The sequence below is a fragment of the Notothenia rossii genome (genome assembly GCF_949606895.1).
Source record: "Notothenia rossii genome assembly, chromosome: 1".
In the NCBI taxonomy this organism is placed as follows: domain Eukaryota; kingdom Metazoa; phylum Chordata; class Actinopteri; order Perciformes; family Nototheniidae; genus Notothenia; species Notothenia rossii.
In genome coordinates this window covers 5,975,441-6,001,395 of record NC_136912.1, presented here as the reverse complement: position 1 = coordinate 6,001,395, position 25,955 = coordinate 5,975,441, and the positions used below count along the sequence as shown (strand labels likewise).

Below are 25,955 nucleotides of genomic sequence, written 5' to 3'. Positions count from 1 at the left end.
GTCTTGGAATTTATAAATTACAAGCTTCAGCATACGTTAGCTACATGATAATAGTAATCTAGCAGACCTTATATTTATACATGTGTGTTTAAACAGTTTGAACACTGTTGAAAAGAACACAGATGTTATTTCAATACTCTTGGTTTTTTGTTAACTACGCTGTACAATGCAGATGGATCCTCCGCAGCCTCATGACGCTCTGATCTGTTGATAAAGCAAAATATAAACTCACATTACTGACTCAGAACATGTTTTTGTAAAGAAGGATGAAACAGCCGGAATAACTTTATGTAGCAAAGAAAAATGATCTTTTACTCACTCTGCTGTAGCACTGTGACTTTTAAGTGTGACAGTAGAGTGGTCAACATCTTCCTCCATGTCCTTCTCGTCCTTCTTGTGTCTGCGGAGATGAGCGGGCTTGATGTTGGAGTAGAGAGCCTCTTCCTGGTTTTGAATGAATCTCACGCTGGCATAGCAAACCTCGGCCTCCGGCTCTGGTGTTGCACCCCGTACTGCAGCTGAAGGGCGGTCATACATGCGTACCTGAAGGAAACATCACAAAGACAAAAAACACAACATATATTTGTAGTGGTTTGTGTCTCATAGTGTCCATCCTTTAAGACGAAATGACCATTACTTTTGCAATGGGGCTTCTTTGCAATTTCAGTACATTTAAAAATTCCAAATCAGGCACCAAAAACTCCTCGATTTATTAAATGTCCTCATCTTTTAGGGTCAATCAGAATTTTCAAAGCCTAAAAGTGATTAAAAGGTTTGAGGCATAGACTGTATTTAAGAAGTTGACATGATCAATATGAATTTGGCTAATTATGGTGTTGAAGCCTTGAATTTGGTATTTTGCCCACTGCCACCTCAATGTTCTGTTAGTGACATGAAAAGGTTTAGCAAAGAATAAAAAACATGTTACAAAAACTGCAAATGGGTTCAAGTTGTAAAAAATCAACTGTGGACAACTTCATGTTTTTTGATAACAAGTCACCTTTTTGCTAATATACTCTAAATGGTAGCATAACTAACAACAAATAAGTTGTGATGTATTAAAGAAGACTTTAAACCAGCAAGAAAGACTATAAACTCATCAGGAGTTGTTTTACTCAGGTCATCAATCATGTTAAAAGTAGGGTCATTTTCTCATAGAATTCTACACAATCAGATTCCGTGTTATAGCCAGTGGGTTCGCTCTCTGCTGGCCGTTGGAAAGAATGCAGCCTTAAGGCACTTTGGCATTGGCTTCATCTTTCATACCTGAGGTGGCTGCTTGCTTTGAGATCACTTCTGTTATTGTCATTGTATCCCCCAATATTTAAAAAATGCTTACATGTATGGAAAGGTTTACATCCCAAGCAACGGAAAGACCAAAGACGCCTTACACATAATGTTGATAACCGCAGAATGACGGAGGAAAGGCAAACTAAGGTATGACAAAAGCATAGCTATGGATTTATCAAATTTAATTTAACAGGAGGAAAAAAGAAAGTATGATAGGGACAGGAATGGTAATCGCCTGCACACTGGTAAGCACTGCAAAAAGGCCTCTCAATCACCCATTCACCAAACTCACACACAGATGGCGACAAAGCTTCACAGAAGAAGTACTACATGGCCCATGAAGAGCATCTTGATTACGTTTATTTTGGTCTTTAAAAACACAGACAGGATCAAAGCCCCAACGCTGTGATTAATGGATGCTCGATTTTACCTCCTGAGTCACGTTTCCCTAAGGTAAAATATTTAGTTTGGGAAAAGGACGTTTCCAAACCGGGACATGATGCACTGTTCAAATGAGTTACAGGTGAAGGTTGACCCTAAGTGATACCTGAAATCTTCTTTCTCACCTGAGCGTCGTTGTCTGGTCTCTCTCCAGCTTCCGTGGTTGGTTTCGAGGACCTCTTTCTTCTGGAAAACAAAGTGAATTAACAAAGAAATGAATCTTAACATTAAATAACTGTGAAGCATAACTGAACGTAATCAAAGTAAAACTGAACTGCTTACCTAATCAACAGAAAGGCAATGAGGAATATGATACCCATAATAACAGCAGTTATTGATCCAGCAGCGACTGATTTCATTACACCTGGGAAACAGTGACAATTAGCTTTTCTATTACAGCTATTTTTGAGTTCCTTAACATGTGATTATCGGTCATTATTACATCTGAGATCTTAAGAGAGAAGCATTTAAAATAGTAACTCATCACAGTTTTTTTTTCGGTTTTGCATCCCATAAATGATCAACAGCACAACAGTGTTTTAAAACCGGAAACAACCGTTGACATTGGCGCCCCCCCCAGACTAACGATTAATAGTTGACTTTGCACTCAAATGTTTAAATCTCTGTCTTGGATTCTTTAGCAGAGCAGTCAGCTGATCCTAACTTAGTGGTGAGGTTAATCACCTTATCAGGAATGCTGCCCACTCCAAATAAATATTTCATGGAAAATTTGGCAAACTATAGTTTTCGATGCCAAAGAGAGGGACTCGAAGATATTCTGGCAATCTGTCAGGTGACTGAAAAAAAAGGGAGGCAAGACCTTTCCTAGCATCTTGTCAAAAGTGAAGAAGTGCTGACCTCGACTGGGAGAGCAGAGAGTGTTGGAAGACTTGCAAGTAGTCAAAAAGCCTCACTTTAGCAAGATGACCAATGGTAAGGCAAAAATAAATATTGATTGGTTGTACTGGTTGACAACCCAATGCAGTGTAATGCAGAGGTTGTTGTCGATGCCTGTGGCCTAGCAGAAAGGGGAAGTAGACTATGTGTGTGCTTGCAATTATTGGGGCATCACAAAAAGTCCGGCAACTTCGAGCAGCAAACCTCAGATTTAGAATTCAAAAAGAAAATTCTGTCCAGAGAGTGTAACAGTAAAATGCATCTTGGATCTTCAAAGAATTGTAGTGCTAAAGTTGCTGTGCCTCTTGGGATGTCCTGTGGTGCGAAATGACTTACCTGCCACAACAGTCAGATGTAAGGGGGAGTTACTACGTCCTAACTTGTTCTGGGCTCCACAGGAATAACTCCCACTGTGTTCAGCTCTGACGACCGTGATGTTGTAGATCTGTCCTGAAGCTTTTGGAGAGTCTCCATCCTCCTTGTACCAGGTGTAGTTAGCTGCTGGGTTAGCATCACTGCTACAGGTCAGAGTCACTGAACTGCCCTCCTCTATCTCAGCAGAGGGACTCACTGACACAGAGGGAGGCTTTGGAGCATCTGGAGGAGATGTGTAGAAGTGTATCTTTAGTAAAGTAGATCTACTAATTCCCCACTTGATATCATCAAGGTGTGCAGAAGGGGAAACAAAGTGGACATATCCCCCTGTGGCCTTGCTTGTGACCTGAGCACTGCAATTTAGATTCTTTACCATGCAATATTTTAGGAGATTGATAAGATCGTTAGTCAATCAATCTATTAGCAGCAAACACATGTTCTTAATCCTACGATGTGTACTTTGTTCCTGCAGAGATTGTGCCACTTAGCTCGAGTCGTATCCTTAGTTGAAAGCCACAAAGAAACATTGGTTTACTCTCTCAGCAGACATAAGTGGACCAAACAAATAAAACTAGAAAAATGAAAAATGTGTTCATCCCTAAGATTTACTTAACGAAAGCCAAGTAGGCAAATCACGGAGTAACATATGGAGAGCTCATGTCACGAATGGCACAAATCCTTCAGCTGCAGCCAATAAAGAGTCCTCCCTTTATCAAACACAGAGGCATTTTGGACTAAAACAAATGAAACCTTAGAAGTAACAGTGACATATTAGCATTACATGAAATCCAACTCTTTTTAGAGGTATTGCTTCCAAGCTAGCATGGACTGGAGGAAGGAGTCAAGGGATCACAAACCTTCTTTTAACGTACACATGGCATGTGAATATGTTAGACATCAAAAGGTGATAGACGTCCTCTATGAATTTATTTCCGATAATGTTTATACCAGGGAAAAATCATCACATGTTAACAATCACTATCTCTACTCAACACATGTATATTAGGTGACTTGTTGATGTTTCAGACTTACATTGGACATCTATGTGTACTGATGTAGATTTGATCTGGCCGTACTTATTCTTCGATGCACAGTGGTAGTTCCCTTTGTCCTCTAAGGAGATGGAGGCGAGTTGATGAATGTCATTTGACCCCCAAGGCAGTGTTTGGTTGTCCTTGTACCAGGTGTAGTTAGCTGCTGGATTAGCGCCACCTTTACAGGTCAGCTGCAATGATTTGCCAATCTCTATCTCAGCAGAGGGACTCGCTGACACAGAGGAAGTCTTTGGAGCATCTGGAGGACAAAAGAGAGAAACCAGTTGTTTGGGCATATGGCTACAACAAACCAGAAGCAGCAACACAATGATTAAGCTCACTACAGTATCCATCTACAATACATGCTCCATGAGACAGGGTGTTATCAAATCTGCAAAGATGGCAGATTAAAATAGTTCCTGATGGACCTGATGATGACATTTGGCCACAAGTTTTCTCTTCATGGCCTCTTCTTTTTGAAGAAGATGCATCACAACAATGTTAAGTGACTCAAAATCTTCTCACACTGAAGACAAACACAGTTTGTGTAGCAATGTCCCTCAGGGACCTCAAATGTTGCAATAACAAAAGTAACAGCAATTTGTTATGGCTTTACTTAGAAAGACGCTGCATGTACTTCACATGTTTTAACACCCCACCAGTGGCATTAAATGTGTCAACATGGATTCAAGCTTGGTCAGTTAGGAGACTGACCTCCTGCGGTTTTATACACACAACTGGAAAGATATAAGAAAGACACATTTCCAAATATACATTGAAATAATGAGTTGTTGAGTGGCCACGGTCAGGATGAATATTCATCTATAGCACATTTAAAATGTAAGCACTAGTCCATAGCCCATGTTATGCCAGAATCACAGTATTTGCATTTGTAGTATTAGTATACTGTATGCTTGGATATTTATCAGACATGCCTGATTAACATAATGTGTTGCGCCCATTAGAATGGTTTATATGTTTTGTTATTTGAACACTAGATGGCGTAATGGGTCAACAGCATATAAGTGGTCTCCAGGCACAGGTGCATTGATTGTGACTGGGAGAGCAATAGTCTTTTGCGCGTGTCTGTCGTGTCTGTGAACACGCTGTTTTCTTTGAAAATAAAAGATATTGAAAGCTAAACTTTGTCGTACATGGAGATTACACACGTCCAATTAGTTAAACCCAGTTGGGTCGATCCCAGGTGATGTTGAGTGGCAATAGTCACCACATAATGAATTAACTGACACCCAGTGTAAATACTGAAATAACTGACACCATAATAAGGCATCCGACAGAGCTGTCCTTACACACAGACCGGAGTTTTACTGAAGCCTCAGGTCAAAAGAGGATGAGAAGCCCTCCTATGATTACTGATGTTACTGAGGCTTGCCCCACTGCAGCTGCTCATTCTGACTTTCTTCTGCTAATAATATATTCAGCCTTTCTTCCATGGGGGCAGTACTGTGCATTGATCTTTCTTGGATCTACACTTTAGCCCAGTTATGGGAAAGTTCTGCTCCAGTTGTTGAGGAGAAATGTGTTAACAAAGATGACCCTAGGTGATGTTGTTTCTCATGTAGTACATGTTGTACAGGGTATTTAAATCACAACATGTGAATAGCTCTGTGTAGATGCATTTTAGACTTTGAAGGTGGAGTGACAAATGGATGGGTCATTTTTTGATTCTGGGACTTTAGACGGAACAAAGCTTCTATAATCTCTTGAAGCTTCTCAGTTATTACACCAGACTGTGAATGTAAAGCATCTATATATATATATATATATATATATATATATATATATATATATATATATATATAAGAAACTAACTACAATGACTCACAATGCACATCAATAGAGATGTCTTTAGATTCCTTCGTCCCCAGCTTGTTCGCAGCTGTACAGCAATACTGTCCAGAGTCAGAGGAATTGATGGAGCTGAAGACAAGCTGTGGTCCTTCACTGAGAGGAGGAAGGTCGAGATTTCTCCTCCCTTTGTACCAGGTATATTTAGCTGCTGGGTTAGCATCACTGCTACAGGTCAGAGTCACTGAACTGTCTTCCTTTATGTCATCTGAGGGACTCACTGACACAGAAGGAACCCTTGGAGCATCTGGAGGAGATGTGATAACAGAGATTATTCCAAGACAATGTGTTGCTTACTAGATTAGTAACATAGTTATTCAAAGTTTAAACTCATGAGTGAAGCTGCACTAAAAAGCACCTAACCAATAACAAATCCTGACTTTATGATGAACCACATATTCGTTTGTATTTCTCTCTCCTCCAGTCAAATGGTGCACAGTACTGACTTGTTGGTTGTAACTGAGTATATTATCACCAATAAGACAAATATATAAACAATAGTTGGGTCATAAAAAAATATTACGGTGAAAGCAGGTTATTAAGGAAGGATTATGAGATACCTATTGACATTAATTTAAGTAAATATTAGTTAATTTACAAAATATTCATTAGGTGTTTCGCAATTAAGTAAACATTACCTACAGATTGGAAGTTACTGCCTGTACATCATTTGTTACCTATTTGTTATCTGGATTCCATGCAATGTGAAGCAGGTGGAGTTGAAGAGAGCTTTTATGATCATTCAAATCTTCTCATGCAGAACTAGACAGATTTAAGCTGAGTTACAACTGACTGTAAATTACATTGATAATAACTGATACTCACATTTCACATCAATAGAGATGTAATTAGATATCCTCTTCCCCAGCTTGTTCTCAGCTGAACAGTAATACTGTCCAGAGTCAGAGGACTGGATGGAGCTGAAGACAAGCTGTGCTTCTTTACTGAGAAGAGGAAGGTCTGCATTTCCATTCCTCTTGTACCAGGTGTAGTTAGCTGCTGGGTTAGCATCACTGCTACAGGTCAGAGTCACTGAACTGCCTTCCTTTATCTCAGCAGAGGGACTCACTGACAAAGAAGTAATCTTCGGAGCAGCTGGAGGAGATGTGTTAACAGAAAATATTCAAAGTTAAGAATGTGTTGCTCGCTAGATAGCAAAAAGGGTATCCAATAAAGTACACTTGAATTTAATCACTACTTGACAGACAGTTGTTGAGTATTTCCTAATCACATTTTTCAGTGTAGCTAATGATTACATTATAGAGAAACAACTGTTAAATATTATGTAAATGAATTAATATGTGCTGTAAATAATTGTTCATGGGTATTTATGAATTCTTTAGTCATAATAAAGTAATGATTTGTCATTGGTTAAATGCTGTTTAGAGTATCACTTAAAGAGCCTGTGACAGCCTCCCAACAACTGTTGTGCAATGAAATATTGGGCTACTAGTCATCTCGAACCGTCAGTTTAAAAAAGAAGGTGCGATACCGTTCCGATAAATATCAATATTTCGAACATCACGGGGAAATTCCTTCGACTCATTTTGAAGTTTTGTTGGAAGCCGGAAGTGACGTCAATGCGGGAATGCTTCACTGTGCGGCGGGAGAGCCAAACACGGACAAAGTGTGTTGTCATGCGTAGAAATGGTGAATTACTGAGTTTAGGCACGTTAATAACGTTTTAAAGAAGTTGACTACAGTATATTCCAACACACTCTCACTCCATAATCGTCCAGGAGCGACGTTTGGTCAGGGTCCCGTGGCGTGCAGTTGTGACGCTCCTAGGCTCCTTCAGCTTCATAAAGGGACGCAAATAGCTTTCAACTGATTGCAATGTGTTCCCATCTGCGGCGGGATTTGACGCTCATGGAAGCACGGCATTCGTTTGTGTCGGCTGCCCTTAAAGGCAATGTTAGCGTCCATTCCCATTGGATAACGGAGAATTGTACACCCGGAAGTAAGTATTCCCCTTACTGTCGATTGATTTTACAGTGATATCTGCACTACTCATCGACTAAAAAACACCAGATTATCCTTGTTAATTACACAACATTGATTGGTTTAAATTGTGTGCAATGCTTTTGTATTTTTCCCCTTCGATTCGGAGAAACAAATATATCAGAGTAAAGGATGGCAGAAGACACTACACTACCCAGAATCCCCAGCTATCGTTTAGGACTACACCATGTGCTCGGTTTGACAAACCCCGTGATTAGTTCTCAAGCTCTGTGATTGGTTGACCTCCAACTGCATTCCATATGAAAAAAAAACGTTTCGTAAAAGCTAAAATCATACTTTATTCAGCAGTGCTTGCTTTACTCTTTGAAATTCATCACATGAATGCATTGTAATAAATGGTTCGGCTGCATTAAAAATATTACACATCTGTCGTAGTTCTTTATTTTTATTTATCTACAGAGATCGGGCTCAGAATAGACCGGAAACTATTCTTTTACCGTTCAGTTTGAATTTCACAATAAAGTTAGTAGTAATATTTTGTTTTGATATTATTGTTTTTTATTAACTACTAGACCGCTGGGTCATGTTAAGACCATCTTTTCTGTGTTGCTGTGGGTTTTTTCCATCGCTTTTGTGTTACAAATATCAAAACAATCACTAAATATATCCGTCGTAAACTAAACCAGAAACAGCAGTATATTTTATTTTGTTAACACTGTAAACTTGACAGCTTTTAAACCCAAACCACCTACTGGTTAAAGCACGTTATTACACGTTTAGAGTAATGCAATGCAGGTAGATTGTGTTGCTTTTTAATGACTGTTTAAAATGCCTTTTTCTTAATGTCTTTTATTATTATTAACTACTTGTTACTTGTTGCTAGGGACGCTGCTATCGATATTGTGTTTTGCAACATGTTCTCTATCTATGGCACGTCTCTGCTGGGAGTTGTAGTTTTAAAATAAGTTTTCGTATTTCCCATTATAAGAAGTTGCCAGTATACTGTGTACATCCCTGGAGGTTTAGGGGATAGGAAACACTCAAATTTAAAACATATAATTAATAAATGGGTGAAAATTGCTTGTGCCCATAATGGGCAGCATTAATATATACCCACATGCCAGCTAAGGTCAGAAGAGCTTTATTTAACAGCTGGTCTTATGTTTGTGACCCCTCCTGTTGTTAATTGATAACATTACATTAATTGATAAGCCTAAAACATGCACTTGTCAAGGTTCAGAGGCAAATTTGCAAATATGGCAGTAGCCATCGATCATCTTAAGATAAGATATACTTTATTGATCCCAAGTTGGAAACATTTGCGTTACATCAGCATGTGTAACAGTTGTAAATATGCAGTGGTGTTTATTTGTAAATCATTTAGTATAATCACACAAATTCTGTGTTTTATATTTTATAATTCTGTGTTCTTTATTTATTGATTGTTCAATACCTGACAAGGCCGGAGATGAAATATCTATATACATCCTATAAGAGTGTAATACATATGTATAATATCAGTTAAAATAAGTGCTTCAACATAGTTAACATTGCTGGAGGTATGCACAAATATTGATAGATGTCTTGTAATGCAATATTGAGGAACCTTCAACCCAAGTTTTTCATTCTTTGCATAACTACACCGTTTGTGAATACGATATGTCAATAAACCTTAAAAAATCTTGAAATCTTAAAAGGGATGTGCAAAATAGTCATTATATACAGTCTTTAATTATTTATTAGTAGAGAATAACGAGTAATGAATATACTTTATAGGGATCCTATTAATATCTAATAATAAAAATAATGAAATTCAATAACATGCTTTAACCACCAGGTGTCCCTGTCTATCACCTTTATGGTGTAAATACAGCCTATCTACCAATTCGATCAAATATAAAAGTCAGCCGAATTAGTGTTGATCCTGCGAAGAGACGTATTGTGTGAAAAGAAATGTAAGATGTTGTTTAATTGCTGATATATTTATGATCCACGTCACGTTTTCAGTGTTGGCGGCAGTTCCTCGTGTTTGTCTAGAAGTCTTCTCATGAGGGCTCTATAAATAGAGAACTACGGCAGATATGTAATATTTAATGCAGCCCAACCGTGTATTACAATGCCGTTATGTGATGACTTTCAAAGAGAAAAGCAAGCACACTCCGAATAAAGTATTGTTATTTTTTTTTTTAAATGTTTTCGGTCTATTTGTTAATGACGATGTGATGTGAGATGTGAGACTGGAATTGCACAGGGGAAAATAACGTATCTTTAGATGCGGATTTTGTTAAACTAATACGTTTGCGCTGTGGACCAACACTATACAAGGGGAAGGAGAAGGGGGTAGCAATAAAGATAACATCATTAAACAGTTACACAACATAACAGAAATAATATCGATAGCAGCGTCCCTAGCAACCACCTTGGTAACAATGAAAACGTTCTATCGACGCAATTTCCTGAAGTAATCTTCGTAATAACTAGCAAACTAAAGATCATGTACATCCACTGCACACATAATCTGAAATAACAACTCATATTTCCTCGCATCAAATGACATCAAAACACATTTTAATGGCCAAACTAACTTTAAAATAGGCATTTTCCACCGAGGATAAAACGAAGTTCGGCCATGTTTTTCTTTTCTGCAGGGAGAAATTTGAAGATCACGTGACATAGACGCCAGCTCTTGGAATGAATGGTGAAAAAAAAGGGGGGTTGTCAAACAGAGCACAAAGTGTAGTCCTAAACGATAGCTGGGGATTCTGGGTAGTGTAGTGTGGTTCTGCCATCCTTTACTCCGAAAAAATATTTGTTACTCCGAATCGAAGGGGAAAAATACAAAAGCATTGCACACAATTTAAACCAATCAATGTTGTGTAATTAACAAGGATAATCTGGTGTTTTTTAGTCGATGAGTAGTGCAGATATTACTATAAAATCAATCGACAGAAAGGGGAATACTTACTTCCGGGTGTACAATTCTCCGTTATCCAATGGGAATGGACGCTCACATTGCCTTTAAGGACAGCCGACACAAACGAATGCCGTGCTTCCATGAGCGTCAAATCCCGCCGCAGATGGGAATACATTGCAATCAGTTGAAAGCTATTTGCGTCCCTTTATGATGCTGTAGGAGCCTAGGAGCGTCACGGGACCCTGACCAAACGTAGCTCCTGGACGATTATGGAGTGAGAGTGTGTTGTATATTCATATTTGTCAGTGCTTTCATGTCAATTCGGCGAACATAAACATAAATGATCGTGGTGAAGATGATGATTAAATTAGGATTACAAATCGGTAGTGAGAGCTCCTCCCGTCGGCTGTGATATAAAAACAAACCGATTATTTTTGTAGTTGTAAACTCAAGTGGATGAAACCACATTTATTAGTGCTTTCATGTCAATTCGGCAAACATATGATACATTAAATGATCGTGAGGATGATGATTTAAAAATTGTTTGTTTGAGCCGGTCTGCATTTCCTGATGAGAAAACAAACCAATGCTTTTTGTAGTTGTAGTACACCAACATGGATTCAACGTGTGGTTTCTTTACCACAATGTTGGGGAAATTAATGGATAAAATGCACGGATTATTATTATTATTATTATTCCCACTCCGATCGGGACACTAGGTCCACCGTTTCCCCGCAGCGAGGCTCCCCCCATTGACAGTTTACGTGGGCTGGGCTGGGTGCAGTGGCGGACTGGCCATCGGGACGAATCCCGATGGGCCGGTACCGAAGTGGGCCGGTCGGATAATTCACTAGCACATCCCCCACTCCCCCCGTAGACAATTTACTAGCGGTACCGAAGTGGGCCGGTCAAGAGTCCCGGGATGATTTTTAGTCCCAGTCCACCACTGGCTACATGACCGTATGATCGCCCATATTGACGCACCTAATTCCTAAACTTCTAACAGATACAACATAAACCGATCCTTCAGCCTCATATGAGCTCTCAGACACGTTCAAAATTAAACTGTCATCGCTGTCTGAGCTTGCTGCTGTGTGCGCCATCGTGCGTTTACATGCAGATGCTGGGATCCTGAACGGTGCAGCTGGAGCGCTGTGCACGCAATGACGTCACACATCATTTGGCGGGACTTGAATAATCCCCGAGCAGATCCAGAAAATGGTCAACATTGAAAGGCAGATTAATGGTTATCAAAGTACAAATATCCAAAATCAGTTCAGTAACGGTTTTCAAGGGGAAAATATTTACTCAAATCGATGGGTTTGGATGATGGGGGAAACTCGTGTCACAGGCTCTTTAATCAAGTCAAAACTATGAATTGAGTGATGGAATTTAAGGATTTAGAGATAGCCTTGTTAATAACAGTAAATATTAGTTAAATATAACAAGATTTAACAGCCGTTTCTCAGTGATGTCATCATTAGCAACTCTATAAAATGTGATTAGAAGATACTGCCAGTTCACTTTTCATTACCCACTTGTTCCCTGGATCCCATGTAATGTAAAGCAAGCTGAGCTGAAGAAAGTAGTGATGATAAGTAACATCTTCTCTAGAAACAACTAGACAGATATAAGCTTGTTATCTTTAGATAAACTGTCTTACTCACATTTCACGTCAATAAAGGTGTTTGCAGATGTCCTCCTCCCCAGCCTGTTCTCAGCTCTACAGAAATACTGTCCAGAGTCAGAGGACTGGATGGATCTGAAGACAAGCTGTGGTCCTTCACTGAGAAGAAGGACGTCTGCGTTGCTATTCTCCTTGTACCAGGTGTATGTAGCTGCTGGGTTAGCGTCACTGCTACAGGTCAGAGTCACTGAGCTGCCCTCCTCTATCTCAGCAGAGGGTCTCACTGACACAGAGGGGAGCTTTGGAGCATCTGGAGGAAATGTGTAAAGAGAAAATATTAAGAATGTGTTTCTCACTAGATTAGCTCAAAGAGTATCTACATTACTGAACGCTGAATGAACTGTTGCTTTATTTTGGACTTTGAACATGGTTTGACAAAATGCTTGTTGGACGGATTTAACCTTTGTCCAAAAGATGCACAACATTGAAACTTTACACTTGATTTTTAGTCTATGCAGGGCAACGAATGAAGACTGTGATGTTAATCACTATGAACTCAAATGTATTATTGAAGATTATTATAATGTTGTACATCTCTCTGTATGAGAACCTTGTTTTATTTATTTTTAATTATCTTATTGTTTGTTCACCTCCTTAACCTGGTTTTGGGTTGAGGAGCTTGGGGGAACTCTACAAAACTCAGTATGAAAGGTTTTTCTTACAGTGTTCATATTATAATAATTGACCTTAATGGGTTAAATATATTGTGAATATAACTTTAGTGCTGTTTCCATGTTATGCCATAGTGTCTGAGGTATAGAGTTATGAGTAAGTGATGTTAGTGCACTGAGGCAGGACAACATGCACCACGTGTTGAACCTCTAAACTTTAACACATTATTTCTTACACAAAATAAATGAATAAATATTAGAGGGTGTGGTGCATAAAAAGAGTCTTCTTTGCTATGGTGAGTGTTTCTCTGTGGAAAGGCTGCTGCAGGGTGTGAATGGAAACTTTAAAGAAAAGCAGAACATTGACGCGTGTAAAACTAAGATAACAAATTACGACAGAGAGTTTATTTTTAAGTATTCGACTGCTAATTGATTTCAAGTCGACAAAGCATCGATTACTTCCTGCATGTTGCACCTGCTACATCTCTCCTCATTGACAGAAGGAAAGCATCTGGCATCTCTGCAGAAAGTCTAGATATTTATCAAAGCTACAATATCCACTGAACAACATTCATTTAAAGTTATGTTGAGGACTGCAGGGCGATAGAGGAAGTTCAACACAGCGATGAATTGGCAATTATTTAAAGCATGTGTTGTTTGTTAATGTAGGTACTGTATGTACAGTCACTATTTCCATCCACACAGACATAGTTTTAGCATGCTAAATGCTGCTGTATTTCTGAAGTGTTTAAACTATCATACAATATAAATGTAGATCGTACAGTACGTCTCACAGAGAGGAGGAAGACAACAAATCCACTGCAGTTAAACTCATAGCTGCTGCTTTTGTTTTTTCACCTCCTTAAATGATCTTGTGGGCTCTCATCAAGATTAAATTACGCTGCAGGTGCTTGCAAAATATAAGTGTTCTACTGGCTGTAGTTAAGCTTTCTTTTTCGATATATAACTGCAGCATCTGCAGTCAGATTCAGAAGACTCCTCTGAGATTGTCATTGTATTGTAATGTCAGTGTGTGTGTGTGAGTAAACTCACGAACTGCAGGAGAGGGGAAGTCTTCATGTCCTTCCAGAGCACATGAGATCCTGTCTGCATGGTGAAACAAGCCTTTATAATAAGATGTCTCCGTCGTCAGGATTTTCTCTCCGTTCTTGAACCAGACGTAGGAAACGCCAGCTGGACTGCAGCTGCTGTGACACTTCAGCTCTGCTGAGGTATCAGACTGCTGGACTGTTGCTGTGATCACCTGCACCTGCAGAGCTGGATATGAGAAAAATAAACAATATTATAAGCAAGGTCTAAAATGAAACTGATGATAAATATATATAACCATTAACACAACATTCTAAAGTAGGTGAACAAATAAACTCATACAACAGTAATCACACAAACTCAACTTCCAGTATTCTCTAATTGTAATGTGTTGGTGTATACAGTATACATCAGTGTGTGTTGATCAGTACCTGTAACAGTCAGAGTGGTACCAGGTAAATCACTCCTCCATTCAAAGCTTGGTGTTTTGAATGTGAAGAGATACTGAGCTGAATCTGAGTCTCTCAGGTCAGAGATCCTCAGAGTGGAGCGTCGTCTCCATGTTTCAGTGGTCTGAACACGACCTGCATACTGGGAGTCTTCACTAAGGTACTCAGGTTGAGAGGGATTCTGTCCCTGATGACTACGCTCAGGACTGAACCAGAACTTAGATTGAACATTGTTTTCATAACTGCTGTACGTGCAGGAAATGTCCACTGAGGATCCTTTGGGGGCACAGATGCTTCTTTCACTGTAAGCCACTGTATTGCAGTATTGACCATTAACACCTGAAAAATGAAATATCTTTGGTTCATTATTATGAAAATGTAATTGCCTTAACTTAGGGCTGAATGTATTGCTGTGGACAGTATCTCCCTTATATGTAATAAGGTATAGCATCATGTTGGTGGAAGACTGTAAGTTAACTCACACACTGAAGGAGAGGGGGAATTCTCATATCCTTTAACAGCACAGGCAAAGCTTTCTTCAGGATAGAAATAGTAATTAAATGTTTTTGTTGTTTCTGTCGATTTCAGTCCATTCTTGTACCAGATGTAGGAAGGACGAGAAGCTCGAGGACAACTGCTGAGACACTCCAGGTCTGCATATATACAGCTTCCTGAGCAGTAATGTGTTTTGGTCACCTTCACCTGGAGACCTGGATTTGTGAGGAAACAAACATGTTAAACTGAACTGTCATTGTACGTGTAGTAGATGCACTGACATTCACTGCAGTGTTGACCAAATGTTGAGCTAACTTACAAACAAAGTCTTACCTGTGACAGACAGAGTGACTGGTCCACTAGCATAAACGTCTTGGTTTGTTATGATCCTGAACTTGTACTGAGCTGAGTCTCTCTCTCTCAGGTTTCCGATTCTCAGAGTGCAGATGCTGTTTTCACAGCGATCCTCTACACGACCTGCATACTCTGAGGCTGTGGTCAGATCTACAGGTTCACCATCTTTCTTTTCAACAAACCAGAATGTTTTCTTAACTGTGTTAACACTGCCTTTCCATCTGGATGGGTATGTGAAGCTGCATCTTATCGCCACTGTTGATCCTTTCACTGCACAGATCTCAGTAGGAGAGCAATTCACTCGCCAGACATCCTGACCCTGAACCACTGAAACACAGAGCACATCAGAAACTAGAATCAGACTCGTCAGTAGACAGGCTTTCTTAGCATTATCAAACAAATCTTTTTACTATTTTATATTATATCAATTTACGGTAACACTTTATATTAAGGTACACAAATTAACCATCAACTAGTTGTTAATTAGCATGCATATTAGCAGTATATTGGCTCTTTATTAGTCATTATAAAACACTTATTAATGCCTTATTCTACATGACCATATTCTACAAGTAATAAGCCATTAGTTGAGAGTTTTTCCTCAATAACCCTCTAATTAGTGCTTATTTATTGCAAGTAAGGAAGTTGTTGTACATGAGTTTTGGTCTTAATATGCGCTGCTCAATATGGGCCTAATAAGGCAGTAGTACCACAAGAATAATAATTCTCCCATAATAACAAATATGATCTATTCTTATGTAACAAGACATGAAACTATAAGTGTTAATTGTTTTTGTTTCATCATCATCGGCCCCCCATCCCGTATCAAAGACATCCAGAATTTCAACTTCACCATTGACAGCCACACTCTATCTCCCCCCCCTCACATCCGCAACCTCGGAGTCATTTTCGACAGTCAGCTCAAATTCAACCACCACATAAATCACATCACCAGGACCCCCTTTTTTTCCACCTCAAAAACATTGCCCGTCTCCGCCCATCACTCTCCTCCTCTGCTGCTGAAATCCTGATTCAAGCATTCATCACTTCACGACTCGACTACTGCAATAGCATCCTCTATGGCATACCATCCAACCTCCTCAATAAACTCCAACATATCCAGAACTCTGCTGCCCGCCTCCTCACCCACACCCGCTCCCGAGACCACATCACTCCCATCCTTCAGAACCTCCACTGGCTCCCCGTCCGTCAAAGAATCCACTTCAAAGTCCTCCTCATAACTTACAAAGCCCTCAACAACCAGGCCCCCCCCTACCTCACAGACCTGCTGCACCACCACACCCCTTCCCGCTGCCTCCGCTCATCAGAAGCCAACCTCCTATCCATCCCCACCCGCACCAATCACCGGACCTGGGGGGACAGAGCCTTCTCCGTCGCTGCCCCCTCCCTCTGGAACTCAATCCCACAACCCATCAGAGACTGCACCGACCTCACCACCTTCAAAAAACTCACCTCTTCAATCTGGCTTTTCATGTGTGATTGTTTTTGTATTATTTGACTTTAACTTTAACTATATATTTATTTGTTGTTCCTTTCTTCTCTTTTCTTTTTTTCTTCACTATTATCTGTAAAGCGTCTTTGAGCACCTGTAAAAGCGCTAACAAATTAAATTTATTATTAGGGTCTGAGACCTAGGTCGGCGAAGACCCTATTGAAATCGGTCGCGCAGAACAAGAAACACACAAAACAGGGCAAAAGACGGGCAAAAGTGGCCTAAATCATGACAGTAGGTAGCCCACGCCAACCGAGTCACATGGGCGCTCGCGCCATCCTAGGCCTTCCATAATCATGATTGATATCGGTCCGATTATTATTATTGTTATTCTTCTTCTGATTATTATTTGAATACATTGCGCGCACTTTTGACCCCCGCAACATATGTGAAAACTCACCAAATTTCGCATGCGCATCACAAGTCGTGAAAATAGCGATGTGTAATTGGTACCGGAACTTTGCGTAAAAAATTGCGTAGACAACGCCCACTTCCGTTTTTAACGTTAACTCCCCCTACTTTAACTTTCACGTAAACCAACGAAACTCGCTACGCATATCTAGGGTGCGGAGACGAGCAAAAAAGCCTCTTGGAGGGGTATAAAATAACGTACAGCAAGTCGGCCATTTTGAATTTGGCGTTGGAAAAACGCGATTTATCGCGTTTTTCGTCCTCCGCACTTTAACGAACTCCTCCTAGGGAATTTATCCGTACGACTCCAAATTCGTCGGGTAGCTTCTCGACAAATGGGCGATCTAAAGTTATCACGGAACTTTTTTGGGCGATCTAAAGTTATCAAGGAACTTTTTGTCTTTCGCACGGCGCAGCCGTGATTTGGCGCCAAAGTTCGCGTTCGCTCGATGCTAGGCCATCCCTCGCCATGGAACACGATGATGTCATAATTCAAACTGACATGCTCAGAACGCCACCAAACTTCACATGATGATTAACACTGCGGCCCTGAACAGCTCTAAGTCAAATCCGATGTTACTTAATATGGCGTTACCATGGCAACGGATCCCTCGCCATAACACACGGTGTCGCTGTAACTCCAATGGACAAGGTCCCATCGTCCCCCAATCTTCACTTTTATATCACCGGTGAATGCCTCAACAGCTCTACATGAAATCTGAGATCTCATCGTATGCCGTTTCCATGGCAACGAATCCCTCGCCAAAAAACACGATGTTCTGTTAACTCAATGGAAAATCGTCCAAACGGCACCAGACTTCATATGATGGGTGATGGTCAGGCCCTAAACAGCTCTATGCCAATTATGGGATGTCATCGTATGCCGTTTCCATGGCAATCCATCCCTCGCCATACAACTCTATGTTGTCGTAATTCAATGGAAAATCGTCCAAACGCCACCAGACTTCATATGATGGGTGATGGTCAGGCCCTAAACAGCTCTATGCCAATTATGGGATGTCATCATTTGCCGTTTCCATGGCAACGCATCCCCCTCCATAAAACCCAATGTTGTCTTAACTCAATGGAAAATGGTCCAAACGGCACCAGACTTCAGATCACAGTTAATGGTCAGGCCCTCAACAACTCAATGTCACAATAGTGAGTTTTCCTCAAAAGCTGTTGCCATGGCAACGCATCCCTCACCAAAATACCCGATGTTCTGTTAACTCAATGGAAAATCGTCCAAACGGCACCAGACTTCATATGATGGGTGACGGTCAGGCCCTGAACAGCTCTAACTCCATTATGGGGTGTCATCATATGCCGTTGCCATGGCGACAGATCCCTCGCCATGAAACACGGTGTTGTGTTAACTCAATGGAAAATCGTCCAAACGGCAACAGACTTCAGATGATGGCTAATGGTCCGGCCCTCAACAGCTCTACGCCAATTATGCGATGTCATCATATGCCGTTTCCATGGCAACGCATCCCTCGCCAAAAAACACGATGTTGTGTTAACTCAATGGAAAATGGTCCAAACGGCACCAGACTTCAGATCACAGTTAATGGTCCGGCCCTCAACACCTCAATGTGACAATAGTGACTTTTCCTCAAAAGCTGTTGCCATGGCAACGCATCCCTCGCCGTTAAGCACGATATTGCTAAAACTCCTGTTTAAATGTTCAAAAAGTGTTCAAATTTCACATGTGTGCTAACGGTCAACCCCTCGAGACATATATGTGTCAGTTTTGAGATTTTGTCAAATGTCGTTGCTATGGTAACTAAATGGTCGCCGTGAAACACGGTTCTCTCATAACTCCAGTTAACTTGCTCCAAACGGCCCAAAACTTCACAGGTTTGATAACGATGCAGCCCTAAACACATCTAGGCGTATTATGGGGTGTCATCAAATTCCGTTGCCATGGCGACAGATCACTCCCCATCAAACACAATGTTTGTGATACTGCTGTAACTCCTGTGTACGTTGTCCGATCGGCCTGAAACTTCCCACGTTTGCCAACGGCCGAGTCCTCGAGACATCTGCCTGACGTCGACGTGCGGACAACAGCCTGCGGAGCGTCGAAGACCCGCTCAACGCTGCTCGCAGCTTTAATTATTAGGAGGGTGTGTGTTAGTGTATGTGTGGCGCGAGCGAGCGAGAAAGCGCGCGCACCGGTTACGTGTATTGTTGTTAGCATCTGGTGCTAGCTAGCTGCGCTAATGGATATAAGGAGCTCAGCTGTTTCAACAACAAGGTGGGGGGAGAGTCCTGTGCAGGGCTGCCAACATTTGAGTTCAGCTTGGAGTGAGATTTTTTTTTGGTGAACCGAAAAAAGAAACGTTCATGTGTTCAGTGTTACAAACTAGGGTTTCCCATTAATGTACCGGGGCTACAGTGGAAGACTCTTACAATGAAGGCTCGATAATCAGCTCACAGCATATCAAATGTCATATAGGTGTAAGCAAGTGGGGGGGGTCCTCACTTCCTCTAGGGGGGTCCGGGGCATGCTCCCCCGGGAAGATCTTTTTTTTTTTTTTATATTGAAGTTAAATGCATCAATCTGGTGCACTTTGAGAGCAAAAGGAATTTATGGATACATCTCTCAACACCCATAGGAAACAGAACTGTACACAGATTTTCTTTTTCTTTATGGATATTTTACAAATCAATCACCCTTTAAACTGTATTCTTGTTTTACTGCCATATAGTATTTCATAACTGTTTTTCATTTATTCTCATAAATGGTGACCAAAACGTTTGAAAACCACTGAGATAACAAGACTAAAGTTAACTATCTAAATAGAGTCCCTTACCTCACTGAGCTGTAATTATCTCAGTCTGACAGGGCAGAGCTCTCCCTTTCCTTGTTTTAAAAACAGCTTCTAATATCCGTTAGCGCAGCTAGCTAACCAGATGCTAACAACAACAATGCAAATAGTGAGTTTGGTAGAAATATACTGTATAATAGTAACGTTATTTAAGAGAATGCCTTAAATATTCCCCACAATTATTCAAAAGCATATTCTTCCAAACTCCTTGCTGTAGTATGACACAGGAGACTATTGATGTGTGGTGAGTTTGGTAGTAATAATAAGCTGTATAATATTGATTGAATATTATTGTATTCTCTTTCTTCTGAGTTGCACTTTGCAGACGGTCCCTGAGCACTCGTTTCTACTCCGGCTGCGGATAGAGACCAATGTAATGTGTCCAGCTTGGAGGACGGCGCGTATTGGCTTTTTTTCAACCTTACCACGGTACTTAGGAGACGTCATTTGTGTCAGAATAACGTTTTGTTCATGAGTTATTGATCCGTGAAATCAGAATCTCCAAATATCGTTCCAACTTTACTGAACTAAGCCATAAGACTTGTCTCATTTCGTAGACCGCTCGGTTTGTTGTTCCTTCACTTTATTTTTATATTTATGTACATTTATTTTGGACGAAAACTTAGCGTGAGGAAAGGCAAGTGTGGCGTGAGTGCGTGAGATATGGGTTAATTGCGTGACTCTCACGCTCAATGCGTGAGTGTTGGCAGCCCTGTATGCTGTCAGACTGAGAGGCTGATAACTACAGCTCAGTAAATTTGACTCTCTGAGTGTTTAGATAGTTAACTTAGTGTAAGTTATCTTAGTGGGTCTCAAACGGTCGGTCACCATTTATGTAAACACATATTTCCATTTGAGTGGGTAGTGATTAGTAAAATATGCATGAATAATACAAATAAAATGTTAACTAGGTGAAAAAAGGTCAGATAAACTTGTTGAGAGCTAAAACTACTCTTTGTTGCTGCCTCAAAGAGGAGCAGGGGGGAGAGGGGGGAGACAGGAGAGGCCGATTCAGGAGCACAGACACACTCACAACTATAAATGAACCAAACTCAAATAAATAAACAAGTTTCAATGTTTTTTCATATTGGATATGGTATGTTATTGGTTATGGCCATGTACTTATGATTTTATGATTATTTAAATGTATACAGTTCTGTTTCATATGTGTTTAGTCTCTCTTTATTTCCCCCTCAAAGTGCACCAGATTGATGCATTTAAGTCCATCCTTTAAAAAATGTTTTACCGGGGGACCCCCCTATAGGATTCTGAGGTCCACCCCCACTTAAAATATGTTCACATGGACAGGTTCTTAAATAGATTTGCACATTTTTTAAAATAGTAACCCATGTCCATATGTTTCTTTTTGGGTAGTAGATTTAAACTAGCAACGCTGTAAATATTGACAAATAAATCCAGCAAAATGGCTCATAAAACTGGTACTGGCCTGGCTGGGTGTATAATTCCCGGCCTGACTTATTGTCCCAGTCCGGCCCTGATTGACGCATGACAACAAATATGTCCAGCGTACCTATGACGCGCTGCAGCGATAGACTAGAGCAGAAAAGACATCACATAACGTTAGCATTTCGAAAATGTTAGCGTGGCTTAATAATAGTGCGAAAAGACTGCGGTTGTCGCCGGACAAGGATTCCCTCTCTCCTTTCCTGCTGAAAGATGGTGAGTGTACTCAGGGATGAGGAGTCATTTAACCAGCCGCCAGTAGGAGTCAGGCTTTTTATTTAAAAAAAAATCTTCCCGGTGGAGTATGTCCCCGGAACCCCCTAGAGCAGGGATTTTCAAAGTGTGGGTAGGTGAGCCTCCCCTCAGAGAACATAAGAACAGCCGCGCCCCCCCCTCCCAATTATTATTGCTGTTATTATTATTATTATTATTATTATTATTATTATTATGGTTGTTGTTGCTATAATGCAGGGGTATTCAATTGCATTTCAAAGAGGTCCAGTAAGAGAAAATGTAATTAAATGCTCTTTTTTCGCTGTCTACCTTCCGCCATTTGAAATTACTCCGACTGCTTCTCTCCTCTTGTCTCGTCTCTGTGTTTGAATCTATCGTGCTGACTGCACCGATTTGATTGGCTGAGTAGCGTCACCTCCTTAAAACATTAAACAATAACTTTTTTAAACCTTTTTATTTTTATGTTTTAAACATATTGTATAAAACTCCCCCACTACTTGGACTATTCCTTGCACCCCTCTAGAATAAGCCCGAATGGTCTCAACCATATTGCATCAGTAACGTGCACTTGTTATTATAACAAGATCGCAAGGACACTGGTAGCGATCGGAAAATTGAGTGTTGTTCAGTTTGTGTGTTGTGTAACATGTGGACGTGCATGAAAATATACCACACACCCAATTACAATTGCATGTTCAATTCACTACCCTACAGTTGTTAAAGTTGGAACAGCCTGTGGACAGCCGTTCTTCCTTGCATGTCAGTCGCCGACACCTTCTTACAGAGGACAGGCACATTTAGCTGCAGCACGACCCGTATATTTCCGCACGCCGTGTTCTCAAGACATATTTTTTTTAACATTTTCAACATGGTGGATAAATCCTATGCTCCCGGCAACACACTGCACGTCAACTTTGCCTCCTTATTACACTCACCCCTACTTTAGTGGGAACAATGAGTCTGCATCTTTGATGCACACAGGAATAAACGCAGATCATCCTCTGGCTGCAGCCTTTACCGGTACTTGCTTTTGATCAAAGTCAATGCGGAAAACCTGCACTCACACAGGTAGGTGGAGGGGAAGGGAATGAGCACTTTTACAGCCTTTTTGGCGAGGTGGGGGAACTCGGTCTCCACAGACAGCCACATGTGGGCAAGTGTCACTTTACTCGTCTTTTTTCTCGTTCTTTTGTGTCTCACGCTGCGCCTCCCCTGAAGCTCTCTGGCGCCCCCCAGGGGAGGCGCGCCTCACACTTTGAAAACCACTGCCCTAGAGGGTGTCAGGTCCACTCCCCACTTATAAAAATAGCACTTTACCACTGCACCCCCTCTAATCTCAGATGCACCCTGAGTCATTGTGTTTAAGTACAGTGAGCCTTTCTAAAATATACAGTAAAGAGACAAACCCACCAGCATTATAGGATATACTATGACTTTGAGCCAAATACTTGTTTTTGGGCTGTATAAATAAATTGACTTGAAACAGTTGCTGATTTAGAGTACTGGCACCTTTTTTATTCCAATTCAAGCACTGACTGAGACAGTACAACACAGAGAGAGAACAGTACACCTATTGTGTCAGAACATACAAGCAGGTCACACAGTATGATCACAAATACATCAACTCTGTTAAAAATCAAAAAGTACAGGCTGCATTATGTGTTCTCAGCCTTGGAGAAACTTGACATGTTTTGGTATGTGTCTGAACCTCTCTTTCGTGGTTCATTAATAAAACAGATATTTCAACGTGTGCCTACTTTGTTCATGTACTGTTGAGGTTAATTTCAGTAGTTGTGTGCTATAATGTATTTACTTAGTGTGAAGAGGAGGCAACTTTAGAATAGGGAACATGTTCAGGTCAATTAGAGTCAAACTAATTAGCTTATTGGTTATGAACAAGACTTCACTTTAGAATAGGGAACATGTTCTTAGATAGAAATACCTAATTAGAGTCAAACTACTAGCTTATTGGTTATGAACAAGACTTCACTTTAAAATAGGGAACATGTTCTTAGATATAAATACCTAATTTTGAGTTGTTTAGACTTAATTAACACTTGAAGTTTCATGTCTTGTTCCATAAGAATAGATCATATTTGTTAAGTGTTATAATGGGAGAATTACTATTCTTGTGGTACTACTGCCTTATTAGGCCCATATTGGGCAGCGCATATTAAGACCAAAACTCATGTACAAGAAGTTCCTTACTTCTAACAAATAAGCACTAATTAGAGGGTTATTGAGGAAAAACTCTCAACTAATGGCTTATTACTTAGAAGAATATGGTGATGTAGAATAAGGCATTAATAAGTGTTTTATTATGACTACTAAAGAGCCAATATACTGCTAATATGCATGTTAGCATGTTAATATGCAACTAGTTGATGGTTAATTTGTGTACCTTAATATAAAGTGTTACCCAATTTGCATACAGAGGAATGTTTTGATGTTTGTTTCAAACTGGGTTTATACTTTTAAAAAGTTGTAATGTTGTTTCCAGTGAACAGAGGCAGGAAAACATATATAATGTTGACGTAGGACATCGTGCTGCAGTGTATTTAACCTTTAACGCAGTATTTACCTGATAAATACTAAGATTTATACTTAGATTTCAAACCTTAGAAAAAGATGAGAATCAAATATCAGAGGGTGTGGATCATAACAATGAGTCCTCTTTCTGGCTTGCTTTTCTCTCAGTGATCAGGCTGCGGCAGGGCGTGAATGGAAACTTCTAAGAAAAGCAGAACATTGAGGCGTCTGATAATAAGATAACAAATAACTGACAGAGAGTTTATTTATAATTATTGGACTGCTAATTGCTTACAAAGGTTAACACAAACGTTGCATGTTGCACCTAGGTCTCCTCATCGTCAGTTAAAAGAAAGCATCTGACTTCTCTGCAGAAATTAGATATTTATCAAAGCAACAATATCCACTAAACCACAGGAGTATTTATATAAAGTCATGTTTCTAAATGACTCTTAACATAAATCCAATGTTCAGTCTTGTTTTGTGAGATAAATACTGCTATGTCCCCATCTTCATGCTGCAGTAACTTTGTCTATCCTTATTTCGGTGATGTCTGAAGTGTAGAGCTTTGAGAGGCTTTTAATTGAAAAAATCTGCATATAGCACCTTGCGTTGATAGGGAGTTACAGCGCTAACTTGTTACTGTGATCGCCCCGGCGCCTTTTTTGCATGTCATACCCAGAACTCTCTTCCTGTTTCCAGTAAGTCTTTACACTTTTCACCGTCCAACGGAGGCCAAAAATGAATAAAATGCAAAAGCTACGATCAGGTACATGCATGCAAACTGACGTTCATGCATTCACGGACACACACCTTCACACTCACTTGACCTGCAGGGACAAAACTGTGGCCAGCATAAAAGAGAGAAAGAGCGTTCAGTTGCAGGGCGCAGCTGAAAAACAGAGTTTTTGGCCATAAAAGCAAACAGTACTCTAAAAGAAGCGTAAACTTTAGTGAGGTGATTATTATTGTGTTTTCATTTCTACAAGCAGCCCCTCATTCCTTTGACTCATTGTTCATTTAAAGATTATTCATTAGTGAAGCTTTTTATCCACATTGCAACTCCCACCATAAGTTATCTCTTAAAACACTAAAGACATAACACAAGCTCATGATATGTTTCTGATTTATTAAATAATCAAATAGTTCTAAATGTATTCTAATGCGGAGAACGACTCGCTAAAGTTAAGTGTTGAGGACTGCAGGACGATAGAGGAAGTTCAACAGGGCGATGAATTCTAATTTGCAATTATTCAAAGCATGTTTTGTTTACTAATGCAATTATTATGTACAGTCATCATTTCTACCCACACAGAGAAACACTCAGTTTTTCTGAGGTGCATTAACTGACTTATATAAATGTAGATGTACTGTACCTTGCACAGAGAGAAGGAAGACCACCAAAACACCCGCTGCTGCATTTAACCTCATAGCTGCTCCTCAGGTCTCTGTTAGATTTGCAGGTAGATCACACATGAGAGATACTCTATCAGTATATCACCAGAAACATTTCTACAGTCGGATGTGTTCTTTGAAGACAGT

General features: G+C 40.2%; 1 protein-coding gene across 1 annotated transcript; it reads right to left on the bottom strand.

The window, feature by feature from the left end:
* LOC307045337 (B-cell receptor CD22-like) lies at positions 1-25,955 on the bottom strand. The gene is made up of 14 exons (XM_079690954.1): positions 25,790-25,955; positions 15,408-15,755; positions 15,062-15,289; positions 14,562-14,918; positions 14,134-14,358; positions 12,450-12,719; positions 6,732-7,001; positions 5,884-6,153; positions 4,036-4,296; positions 2,965-3,225; positions 2,014-2,095; positions 1,857-1,917; positions 320-543; positions 1-204 (listed from the first exon to the last, which is right to left on the bottom strand). The coding sequence occupies exons 1-14, from the start codon at positions 25,842-25,844 to the stop codon at positions 126-128; spliced, it is 2,991 nt and encodes a 996-aa protein (XP_079547080.1). The 5' UTR covers positions 25,845-25,955; the 3' UTR covers positions 1-125.